Source organism: Neospora caninum, chromosome VIII, assembly GCF_000208865.1.
Source record: "Neospora caninum Liverpool complete genome, chromosome VIII".
NCBI classification, from domain to species: domain Eukaryota; phylum Apicomplexa; class Conoidasida; order Eucoccidiorida; family Sarcocystidae; genus Neospora; species Neospora caninum.
The window spans coordinates 6,016,226-6,028,784 of record NC_018395.1 but is presented as its reverse complement, the minus strand read 5'-3'; the positions used below and the strand labels follow the sequence as shown (position 1 = coordinate 6,028,784).

General features: G+C 54.1%; 2 protein-coding genes across 2 annotated transcripts; one reads left to right on the top strand and one right to left on the bottom strand.

Moving 5' to 3' along the window:
* Positions 1-2,313: 2,313 nt before the first annotated feature.
* Positions 2,314-3,571, bottom strand: NCLIV_037560 (conserved hypothetical protein; the record flags this gene model as incomplete). Its single annotated transcript, XM_003883957.1, has 2 exons — positions 2,314-2,822; positions 3,469-3,571. The coding sequence occupies 2 exons, from the start codon at positions 3,569-3,571 to the stop codon at positions 2,314-2,316; spliced, it is 612 nt and encodes a 203-aa protein (XP_003884006.1).
* Positions 3,572-5,878: 2,307 nt separating this feature from the next.
* Positions 5,879-7,582, top strand: NCLIV_037550 (conserved hypothetical protein; the record flags this gene model as incomplete). The annotated part of the gene is made up of 1 exon (XM_003883956.1): positions 5,879-7,582. One exon carries the CDS (start codon positions 5,879-5,881, stop codon positions 7,580-7,582), a length of 1,704 nt encoding a protein of 567 aa, XP_003884005.1.
* Positions 7,583-12,559: the final 4,977 nt, after the last annotated feature.

Genomic DNA, 12,559 nt, shown 5'->3' with positions numbered 1-12,559 from the left:
GGACCGTTTATTGATGGATCCTTCGTTTCTCGTCTCTGCATCCCACATACGATCTCTTAATCAACGAGTTTGTCCGTCATGGCTCTGCTTTTCCGGTGTCGTGCACTCTGAGGAGCGAGATGGGAAGCCAAACATCTGAGACGAACCCCGGAGTGTTACAGTGATCATATGGATGCGATTGCACGCTTTCCGGATTTCTCTGTTTAAGGCTTCGTGGACGCATCCGGCGAGATTCAATATATATATATATATATATATATATATATATCGAATATGTTGTCAGGTTTTGATCAACAGAGCGACTTCACAGACGCAGCAGCAATAAAGCACGTGAACACATGAAGCCGCTAGTAGTCACGAAAAGAGACAAAGGGTCAGCGCCACCGTGTTGGAATGAGGCCCTCGACACTTTACGAGCAAAAACTGCTGTGGTGTGTTTGGAAATCGGCGGGGAACATCTCCGGACCCAACTTGGCGTGCCTCATACAGCAGCACCCGCCGATGTTGGAGAGGCGCCCCTGATGTATCCTGTACCATCTAAAGATGTGGGTTAGTAGTTCTCCACCTTGGTTGCTGTATGCAACCCTGAAGAGTGGCTGGCAAGAGCCACCACTATGGGAACTGAGCATTTATCCACTCGTGGCGGTTGTGTGCACCTGGACAGCAGAAATCAAACTGGACCTACAAGTGAATCAGTTCGGGCATGCTGTCTGCGAGAGTATAGTTCGGCTGGACATAGATCCCTGGGTCCCGTTGCTACAGAATGTTCTTTTTCGGGGAGCCAGCAGGTGCTTCATTGCCCCGTTATCAGTGATTAAAACATGATCGCTCTGGCAACAACACAAAAACGCCTAGTTCGGTGGATCGGGGAGTCGTAGCTTTATGACTCTCAATTACGGCGTTTGCCGCTCAGCTTCCTTAGTTCACAGAACCGCAGAACGACGAACAATCCACACTCGATCAGGACACAAGGCACGCATGTCGAGGAATTTCCTGGGGTCAATTTCTTCTCACATGCACCCGTTGTGCGTTCAGGGCAGGTACAAAAGCACTTCTATCAGAGACGTCACCGCCTCATTCAAAAACCAGGAAATTGTTTGGTGGGTCATCAATGGACGAAGGCTTTGTGAAATGGATGCCGAATGAATTTGGACCAGGAAAAGCACTCATGGTCTGGAGATTTGATTTGTTCCGTTGGGATGGCGTTCACAAGCATGAGCCGTATTCACACAGCCTCTTTGCGGAGACCCATACAAAAAGATACCGAACGGGGAGATTCACTTCGCCGAGGTGCGAGTATAGGGAAATTGTTTGGGAGCACAGAAAGATTTGGATTTGTGCGTATCGCTCTCTCCACAAACTCGGTGAGGCCAGCACCTCAGAGGCGGCTACAGACTCAAACTACGACACTTTTGGCGCAAGCAAGCACCGTCCACATAGGTAGCGATACTGGTCTAGTGTTCCCAGCTTTGTTTTCCCTGGCAGTTTCCGACGATGAATCAGCCATGATGGGCCGCATCATCGAGAGACCAGCGCAGACGAGAACATGTGGACTTTTGCAGCAATGCAATCGAGGACCAGTTCTCCCTTTTACACCAAACCAAGTCCCCCGGAGGGCGGAGCTCCAGCTGCTGGCGACAAGAAGAAATTCAAATGCAGAGCCGCTGCTTCTTGAGTACATTGGTGGCAAGAGGTGAGGTCTTTGAACTCACACGAATAAGTGAGTCCGTAACCGATCGTTCGTGCAGTACGCACTCCCAACGCCAACCGCAGAGGAAACGCTCCCCCCACTTAGAAATCCCTCTATGAAATAGTGAACGGATAGGGACGATCACAACCTGTTGCATGTGTGTGTGTGAAAGTCCACACGATCGAATAAGACCAAAAATGATTACCAGGGGATCACGCTTCACGAGGTAGAGGAGCCCCTTGGCAACTACGTTCCGGAAGACAGGATGTCTTTGGGAAAACGCGTTGAGTTTCCCCCTTTATTCCTGCTACCTTGTTTGATGCGGGGCTGCCGTCCCCTGGCACGCGCGCATACATGCAGAGTGGGCGCCTCTGTCTGAGTGATCTGACTACTGATCTGGAATGCCTTCCGAAATGGTGCTCTGAGCCTCAACTCCATCGTGTTTTCTCTCCGATCCATCCATGCAGTTCTCTTCTCGGTTCGGTCGGTCTCCCTACCGACGTCGGCTCGCGGGACCATGTTCTCGTTTTTTCCTTAGCGTCTTCTGGTGTTGCATCTGACGCCCTTTGTCCCGGATCCCGTGCGTCTTCCACGTTTCCATCTTCTTCATTTTCGTCGCCCGTCTAGGAGCTTGCGTCTTCCGTTCGATCTGTGTTGATTTCCGTTTCGGTGGCTGATGGCTCCTCCTCCACGTCCACCAACAATGCGTAAAGCTCTTCGAGCTCTCTCAACGGTCCCGCTGTGATCGAGGAACCTATGGACGAGAGATCCGCTGCTTCCAGCTTGGCGAGGAGCTCTCTGGCTTCCTGTCTCATCTCGGCGATTCGGTCCTGTGACGCTTTTGCCCCTTTTGCTATCCCATCCTCGAGCTCGTCATACATGCCGGATGCAAAGTCGGAGGCCTCCTCAACGATATCGCTGTCAATCACGTCGTTCGCAGCGCCACGAACGCCGTAAGCTGTGGTTTCTACGAGGCTCTTTACTTCTTCCCACCACATGGACAGGGCGTCTCGGGCTGCCTCGGCCGCCACAGCCCCTGAAGGTTTTGCAGCGGCAGAGCGACGACGACCGCCGTCTGCCGCTGCGGACGTCGGTGCTCGCCATGGGGCGCATGCCGCGAACTCTGGCCACACTGCCTTACATAACGCCGCAAAAAAGCAAACAAACACAATGTATTTCCGAGGAACGCTTTTCCAGCGGCAAATTCCCGCTAGCCCGCCGTCGGCACTGAGGCCGACAGAAACTCGAGTCATCACGGAGGCAATCGCACGCAACGAACCTTCTGGAAGTATAAATAGATACACTCAGCACCGTAGCTCGTTAAGAATTCCGCCCGACGACTGGGCAAGTGCGGAGAGACGAAAAGGTGCACTTTGATTCCAGACCTGGTAACGAAACGCGCAGCTTCTTACCCCGTCCCCCCTCTATACCACCACAGCGCAGTGTTCGTTTGGCGTTTCGAGAAGGCCCTCAATCGGGACGCCGGTTCAGCCGCGGGCGGGCATGACGCTTCTCGCGAAGATACCGGAATCAAAGAAGTGTGTCGCGGCCGGATCGTCTTGGGACAAATTTAAATATCGCGCGCGAACAGTTCTTTTCTCGGAAGGGCATTTCTGGAGACACGTCGGTTCTTCGCTGGGGCGCAGGCGACGCACCCAAGGGTACATGCAGGAAGAAAAGGTGTGAAGGCTGAGAATCGTTTCTCTAGAGCATGCACGCCTCGCCCCTGCACGAGACAGCTAGCTGGCGGGGCGGGTGAAAAAACTTGTCAGGCTCACCCTTAACCCTCGACCCACTCTCATCGGAGACTTGTGTTTTTGCGCTGTCGAGGCAAGGTGTGGAAGTGGTGCCTGAACCCAAAGACAGTATGTTCGCCCGCATTCTGACGTGAGAATGGCACGAAGTATAGTCTTGCTTCGGGAATGGGGAGGTGTATGAGTTCCACGGCGCCCCTGCTCGTCTAAAGTAGACCGAGTATCCTATACCCTCTGGGAAGTTGAAATTCCCCATGGGAGCACAGAACATGGCCGCAAACGTTTCTCTAGCCCACGACTGGTGCCAGGTACAGATTTTGCTACCTAGTATGACGGTGTCGCAGGAGGGCGCTCTCCGTGCTTGGCTGTGGCCTCTCTCATTCGCTGCTTGGGTATCTGTTTGTCCTCGGCGAACCCATAATGCCCCTCCCAATTTTCCATCGTTTGTCTTCCACCACAGTACCACGATTCTGCCCATGTCTCGTATCTTTACTCCTTCCGCGACGCCCCTCGGGCTCCGGGCTGTTTCTGTGCGTCATTGTTCCACTGGTCATGTCCTCAGCACAGGCTTCAGCACGTTAAAAGGCCCTGGATGTCGAGTTTTTTTTACAGATGGGGCGGCCACGCCCCTCCTTGGATCTCGGGTCAGACTAGACCGTCACAGCACCCCAGCACTGCGAATTGAACGCAGCAAGTCCTGGGTGAGTCAGTGGAATGCACTGGGAATATCATTCACTTTATGAATATTGGCCGTATGGTGCGCGGTTCACTGGCCTTCGAAAATGGGCACCAGGCCGAACTGTTGTGAGCCGATTGAAGATGGTTGGAAGTCTTCAGTAATAGCTGGGCCGAGCTCCGGCGGCACGAGTTCACAAGCAAAAAGTGGATGACCAGCCGCCTGATCAACAAGCATGTATGAGTCTTGGAGCTTACTATTGTGGCGCCGAGTTACACAGGAAACGCATGTGAGGCATGCTCACCAGTGGGAATCGAAAAACTCTAGTAGCAGGTACCAGCCACTCTCCGAGACAAAAGCGCCTGTGGGGTGCTGCAAACGTGGCGCCTTTTTACAAAGCCGGAGTCGCAGTCCCAGTTGTGGTCCTGAGAACCAATGCAGCCGTAGCTCGCGACATCGCTTAGAACCCGGAAAGGATCGACGGAGACTCGCTTTTGCTTGGGAGGCGAACCTCAAGAACAGTTCTGTCGACGTGTTTCGCCACCAATCGGCGGACACAGGAACGGAGCAATGCTCTAGCACCCCCAGGCCTCTCACAGAAGGACGCCAGCGAAACTTGAGAGTTTCACGTTCCTGTTAGAGAGGGCCTCGGCCGCGTTTTCTGAGAAGTGCGAAGAACTTCCCTAGCGGGGTCGTCGGCGAAATCTGTTCGCTTTTGCTTTCAGTTCAACTTCTCTGTTGCCTCCGTTCCTATGCGGCGTATTTCGTTCTCCACCACAAAAGAGCGTCTCCGGCGCGGCGGGGGACCCGGAGCCTTGCAGTTTCTACTTTTTCGAAACGCTGACTGATCCCAACTCTGGCCGGCGAACGCAGAGCACCCAAAACGCCACCGTCCGTCTCACCCTGGGCCGCTAGGGCGAAACGTTGTCAGTCTGAGAAGGAGGAAACGATATTTCTTTGCGAACCTGCTTCTCCCGTGTCATTCTGGCGCTGTGCATCTCTCACGCTACGCGTGACTCGCGCGGAGCGGATGAAAAGTATCATTGCGAAGTGTTACTGAAAGAAGGTGAAAGTGCAGTGTCTTTGCCTGCCTTACAATCGTCCTGTGTTGCTGAGTCCACGCGGTGCGAGTTTCCGTTCCTCCTAGCCACCAAGCACAGCTCCGCAGCCGTTGCTGTCCGGACCGGGGCCGACTGGGGAGACGGGACGAGGGGCCAGCGCGTCCCGGAGACATCCCCAAGAACTTAGAGAAATCGACAGTCTTGTTTCCGGTAAGCTCCGAAGGCTTTGACATTTATGAACTCGAGGGCGCTCACCAAAATTCTTTGGAAATCGTCAGCACCACGCAGACGTTTCAAGCGGCTCCGCTCCATGGGCAGTGTGCCCCTGCTAGTGTTGAGTACCGCGTGGCGAGCACACCTGGACTCCGCCTTTAGGGTCTTTTGTGCGCGGTTTAAAGGTGAAAAGGCCGACACCGGGGATCTTCCAGTGTGTCTAGCTAGAGTTTGCTCTTTTATCGCCTTTTTGTGACCAAGTCGTTTTCCGACCACCCGAGAGGTACACGGCGGGGGGGATCTTTTCGGGGCTGTGGTCCCGTCTCCCCTGCCCCGGGCGCGCCGACGGGTTTTCGCGCCGTGAGCGACGGGCAGTGCCGATTACCCGGCGAAGCGTTTCCCCCAGCAGTGTTGCAGTCGCAGGGGAGCGGCCTGGACCGCGAGTTTTCTCAAAAGTTCGTGTTTTTGAAATATCGCACTTCACATGATGGCGTTTCGCACCTCAAACAATGCTGGCTTCGCCGGTGCGGAGCCCGAGGGGCTCGGAGAGCAGGCGGGTTTCCAGGGCGAGCGTGCACCCCGATGGGGACGAAACCGCCCTTTGCGTGCGTCGAAGCATCGCGTGTTTCTTCTTTTTCTTGCCTCGCTTGCTGTTGCGTCGTCGAGCTTTTGTTTGTTGACGGAGCAGAGAGCTGTGAAGTACAGGGACAATGGGGCGGTCTCCTCACCCAATTCTTATCGTGGACTTTCCGAAGACATGGAATTCGACGCAGAAGAGGCGAAAATCGAAGGACGAGACCGCCGGGGCACGATGAAGCGTGAAGGGGGAAAACGTGGGGGAAGGGTGGGCAGGAAGGGAAGGGCGGACAAGAATGGCGTCAGCAAACGTGCGCGCGGCGCCTCTTCTGGACTCTTTGTGGTGTCGATTCTCCTCCTCACCGCCGCCCTCGGAGTCCAGTACACGACCTGGGGAAAAGCGCTTCGCAAGGCTGTGCTCTCAGAAGGCGAGGAACCTCCTGAGGAAGGCACAGAGGCGCCGATTGGGACTGAGGAACTCTTCAGCGCCGTCTTCCCTAAAGAGAATCGGGACGCCCTACTCAGCGCCCTGGAAGCTGAGGACGACGAGAGACAGGCTCGAGCTGCCTCTGCACGGAGAAGACGAATCCTTGCGATCACCGTCGCCGCGGGCATTGGCCTCGCAGCCGCGGCCGTCGCAATCCAGCAGCACCGCCCGGAGTACTACGACACCGCGATGCAGAAAACGGGATCGCTGCTTGAATGGGGGCGTCAACTCGTGTCGTCGACGAAGTATGTACAGCTGTTCAACAGCCTTTTGGAGAGGACGCAAACGGCGCGGTCTTTTATTGTGCAGCACGGATCACCGGCCAGCCTCATAAGCCTGACGACTCCGGCGGAGGTAGCACTTATGGGTATGGTCCTCCTTCAGTTGCTGTCCTCGCCGCTCCGCCACATGGCTAAGGTGCTCCGCATGGCCGATGTCGTCGAAGCTCTGCAACAGATCAGAAAGAATCAAGGTCCCCTGCGCGGTGTCGACTTTCTGGAGGCGTACGTTGGAAACCAGGAGGAACTGCGCATTCTCCAGCAGACCGTTCTGAGCAACCTGAAGACGGGAGAACTCAGTGTTTTTTCTCCTCCCTCCCCCGAGGAAGTACTTGCGGAGCTGCGGTTGCGACGGATATGGGTGGAGGTGAAGATCGCGGAGTTTAAAAAGATGCGAGAAGACGTTCTGCGGCGAGCCCGACAGGCGGCGGCTGCATCGCCGACAGAAGAAACCGTGGAGAAACTCACGGAGTCCCTGGAGACGGCGGTGAGGGAGGCAGGCGCGGAAATCCGGAAGCAAATGCTCTTCCTCAAGGACATTATCAAGGGACAGCGCCTCGTCCAACAAGTGGCTCTGTCTGGGTCGAAACGGCGTGACGCGTTGAAGAAGCTGGACGGGGAACTGCCTCGCGTGGAGCTGCTGCTGAAGACCGAGAAAGACATCGAGGACCGTCTCGTTGCAAATGCGGAGACGTTGTTCCGGAAAGGTCGTGCGGGAACAGACTATCTTGAGGTCGACAGAATACTGGATCTCGCTCAGACGGCTTCAAAGATTCGAGCTAAAGAGCGGAATTTGCCGGAGCCAGCGGCAGAGAAGAAATCGGGAGAGTCGAAGCCCGATCAATAGATGCCCAAGCGGCTGTATTTCTCACGGCATGGCCGGCGCTCAAGGAGTCTCGGTACGTATTGGGAGAGGACCGGTGAGAGATTCAATTTTAGAACAGACCGATGGTGAATCGAGACGAAACCCCGACCGGCCTTCAAGGGACGTCTGAGCACGGTACAGCGAAAATTCTAAAGACACCATGAGATGACTAACGGGGAAAGAGAGAGGGATGGGCGCGAGCGGGTGGCGTGTCCTTTCCTTGCCTGGCTTTTTTCGTGAGGTTGGGTGGGCAAGTAGAGAGCCTGGGAAGAAGGTGGGGCGCTACTGTTGTTTATCCAAGACACACTAGCGTCATACATTATTCGTGGAGGTGGGGAGAATGTAAGCTCCGCGCCGTAAGGTGATCGAGACGAGACCGTCTGCGGTAGTCTTTTGCGGCAATGTCAGGAAGATCTTCTGTTGCTTTATGTGTGGAAAGGTTTTGAAGAGTCCGCTATGCCGTCTCGCTCTGGTGCCTACGGCATCATCAACTACCTTTTTCGTCTTCGTACCGACTCTTTTTCTCCTGCATCATTTGGCCTACGCCCAGATTTGGAAAGATATGTATACGTAAGTCCAGCACTAGTCTCCCTTTGCGTGTGTGGTAGAACAGCCATAGCTACACATGGAGCTATTTGCCGGCAGTTTTCCGCGTTGTTGTACCTTTTCCCTTGGGGCTTCATCTGCATGTTGCTCTGAAAGCGTCCGTGAATGATGTGGGAGTGGCAACCCGAACAGGGAAACATCGTCCCACTTCTTGTATGACATCCGCCCGCGTTGGAGGGGGGGGGGCTTGAGGTCGGTCTATCTATGGTGACCAGTAAACCAACCCTCCAAACACAATCGGACGAATCCACTAGGGTGTGCTTTCCCACCTTTAGGTCACTTGGTCAGAGTATGCGACATTTGCGCTGTGGGGAGAGTCGCAAGGTCGGCCCTTGCAGGATTCACGTCCAACCATGGATGAGGCGTGTATCACCAGTTTTCATGCCTTGTGCATCTGAAGGCGGAGGACTATCTCTGTTTTTTTTGCATATATCTTACGGTAAAACTGTTCGACCGCCGCGAACCAATTCATTCAAACTTGAGTTCCATATTGTGCGCGTCGACCTGACGACCCCGAACAGAAAAGGCGCTTACCTTGCAAAAGTTGAACACGAAGTCCGTGATTTGAACTGGCGTCCACTATCGTTCGAGAAGAGTGGCACGGCAGCAAATACTAGAAGAAGCAGTTGAACTTTGGATAGAGTTCTATCTGGCCGTACGAAGCGTTTCAAGTTTTTGTTTTTACTCGGGCACGACGGGGGCGCCGCGAGCGCCATAGAATTACACCATCTAGTCCCTCATGTGTCTCAGGCTTCCACTAGGAAACAAAAAGCTTCGAAAGTGCGCTCGTTCCAATACGCCTTACCGTCTTCTGAATTCTCGAGGTTCAGCGCGCTTTCACACGACAGGAACTGGGCGAGCCGATATTTAGTGGCCCGGGGGTGGGCTGCCGTGTTTCCAAATCGTGTTGTAAGTATGCAGTCCGGTTGCCTGGTGTGACCAGAGAGGCACCAAACTCTCGGCTTGTCAGTAACATGTTACCAAAGACATTCGACACCTTATCACCACAAAAAAATCACTGGGGAGATTACCCGAGAGTTCGGTCAGTGCCTTGACGCAAAGCACCGCACCTGGTCGCAGAACCCAACATCCTCGTACGTTGGATTTGCGACTTTCTAAGGTGAACTGGGTCATCTGTTCAAAAGAGCGTTGTGTGCCCCGTTCCATTCTTTTGCAGTCACAAGGCAAAAGCAGCAAACTGGCGTCTGCAATAGAGCCCGTTGTAATCCCCCATTCGAGTATGTCTGTGCGGATGTATGTATGCTTATATATATGCGTTGTTCTGCCACACTGTTGCCGCAATGGCTGTTCCACGATTCGGTTCCAAAAGAGGTTGGGTTGTGTCGTAGCTGCTCAGAAACAAACGGAAGGGATCGTCGCGCCCCATATCCCAGTAGCCCTCCAGTTACTATTTTGTCTACGACAGCCATCCAGCAGCTCACTGGTCATTTCGCCCCGGTGGGAACACACCGGAAGCGACTCGAGGCTCTGAGTAAAACACACAAATCACAAGCACACAACCAAACTAGCTGCGCATTGGCCACGATTAACTCCCTGTGACGCCATGCAAAAACAAATCTGGAGATAGATTAACGTCCAGCCGTCATGCCTGCGAGGAGTGGTTAGGGAGTGATTCTTTGTTTAGCATGGATGCTGCTCTGTTGCCTCCAGGCAGGTATTGTTCGTTCAGTGCCGCAGTGTCTGTCGCCCACGCCACATTCTCAGGAATTGAGGATGTGCGAAGTTACCCCGCTAGGGAGCTCCGCTTTTCGTTGCGCTTACAGTCCTAGTTTCATCGATCGATTTCTACTCTGTTTTCTGGAAATCTTCCTCGTTTGCTTGACATGAGGAAGTCGGTTGACCACTGTCCATTTCCTCATTCCCTAGGAAATTGACGAGGTCCGGGGGGAGTCGACGGAAAAAGATAGACACTCCCGAACAGAACACTGAACATTCCAAGCCAGCGATAGGGAGTGGTGGCAGGTCTACGCCCTCGTGTTTATTGCCTAAAAAGACGTCTTGCGTGGAGGCAGGGGTGGGCGACTTTCCAGCTCCTCAGACCAGCAGCGTTGAGAGGTAGACATCTCGAGAGGCGCGGAGCAAAAGGCCAGAAAATAGCACAGAAAAAAGGTAGTCCGAAGTAGGAACCACCGCGCTTGTTTCGGGGTGCGCTCTTCACGTGATTCGCGGGGAGCCGATGAGTGGCGTGTAGAAGCAAAGTCTTCCAGCGGTACCATGAAAAGGCAGCGTAAAAGAGAGAACCGATCCGCAGAAGAAAGCTACTCTTTCTGCACCCGTTGGCATGCTCCGTGAGGAAGCATGACCGGTTTAAATCTATGTTGAGGTGATGATTAACAGAGGTCTCAATACTCTCAAGATGGGCAGTTCCTTTTCCACTTCAAGTTGTGTTCATGCTTTTTGTGGCTCGCCTGTGGATGAGGGAAGACGAACCTAAACCGGAACCTCAGGTGACAACTTGGCAACAATGCGTTCCGACGCGGCGCTGGTCACACGCCTCATACCAACCAGTTTGCTGCAAAGCGCCTCTATCAGTATTCAAAGTGCTCATGGACATTTCACAGGAGCTTTGCCTGTGTCGACGTTGGAAGATCTGGGTGTGCAGGTCAGCGCAACACGAGGGTGTCTCGTCACTTTGCTGTATCAGGCAAAAATAATGATACCTGATCTCGGTTTCCTCCTAAAGCGTGTTTTCTCGCCGATGAAGCGTAAGGCAACTAGCATCGGTTCTAAACTGTTCGCAAATTTTTTAATATGCGCTCGAACGACAGACCGAATTTCGCGTCCAAGTATAAGGCAGCTGTGACGACGGAAGGGAGCAAGCTTCCATTGCGCCATGCTCTCGAGCTGCGAGAGTCGCGTAATCGCATCGAGATGTGTTTCCTCGCGTAGGTTCTCGTGGAAACGCGGCCGTTGTGACTCGGGTTCAGACCTTCAACTCCACTGTTCTGAAGTAACTAACCTTCCCCCTGGAATCCCCCCCCCTCCCCCGCTGGCCCTTCCCTTCCCCCGATGCTACACTACAACCCCGTCAAAGCGACTACGGGGAAAGTATGAGGGGCACTGCATCTTACAAATGCAGGACCAGAGTCTTGTTTTAATGACAACTCGGGCGTACGTGGTGAGACAGCCAGCAGGACGAATCGTGCCAGTTCCGATCCGACCCGTGTCATGGCATTCCGCCTGGTGAAAGCCCGTTTTAGAGTCTTGCCGCCGTTTCCCCCCCGCGTGGCACTCTGATTCACCCGCGAAAGATCCTGACAAAGTGAAAGGGAAATGCAACTGAGGCCGTCGCGAAGCGGAAAACGTACATTTCGTTTAACCGCTTTTGTCTTCGGAGTGTTGTTTGCGCATGAAGGCGTCCCGGCGATCGCGGCAACGCATGGCGACAACGCATGGAAGACAAAGGAGGCGAATCGAGAACAAACGTCAGAAATCTCTACTCGGAAAGGCTCATGTGCTTTGTCTTTCGTGTTCACCTTCACAGGAAAAGACCCGAGTTCTAGCAGAAGGAGGCCCGAGAGAGATGGCGCCTTCTTGCGTTGCAGTCTCTTGTCCAGTCAAACACGATTGTGCATGCCCTCCCGATCCCTTCTTTGTCTCTCCGCGCATGTTCTGTGTCGCAAAATTTTTTTCGCGCCGCGTTCCTGTCCTCTCTCTCTTGCCAATCACACATCCCAAACAATCCACTATTCGCGTCGTCGCGTCTCTGCTTCTCCTCTATAGAGGTCTCATGTTTGTGCGTGTTTCTCCAATTGCCGATGCTTCGTTTGCCCGCCCTCCCCGCCCTCATATGTCCCTCCCGTAGCCTCTAAAGAGCGGCTACCGTTTTGCCTGTATTTTCTTCGCGTTCTCTCCTCTCTTCAGTTCTCTGGCGCAGTTCATCTTCTCTCGTTTCGGCGCGTCATCCGCGGAAAGGGGCCGGCCGCACAAAACTCGCATTCCGTCCACCCTATTTACCGGGGCATGCACAGCCTCTCGCTGCCTGCCGTCGTCCCGACTCTCCCGTTCTCTGTTTGATTCTCCTCTCACCGCCTCGCGACTGTCTGTCTTTCTCTCTGGCGCCGCTGCAAAGCATTTCTTCCCTCTGACCTCGCGCCGCTCGCCAGCACACCCTTTCGTCTTTCCTTTTCCTTCTCCCGTGTCCCTCTCCGCCTCAACGCCTGTCTCCCGCCACCAGAGCGAATCGTGCAGGACTCGAATCTCCTGAACGAAAAAGGAACGGAACTTCCTTCGGTTTAGTGTCTCTGACGGGTCTAGAGGGCAGAGCTGAGCAGAAGAACGCGAGACACGCATCTGAACACGTGAGTGTTTGCACTGAAGACGCGTCGTTGT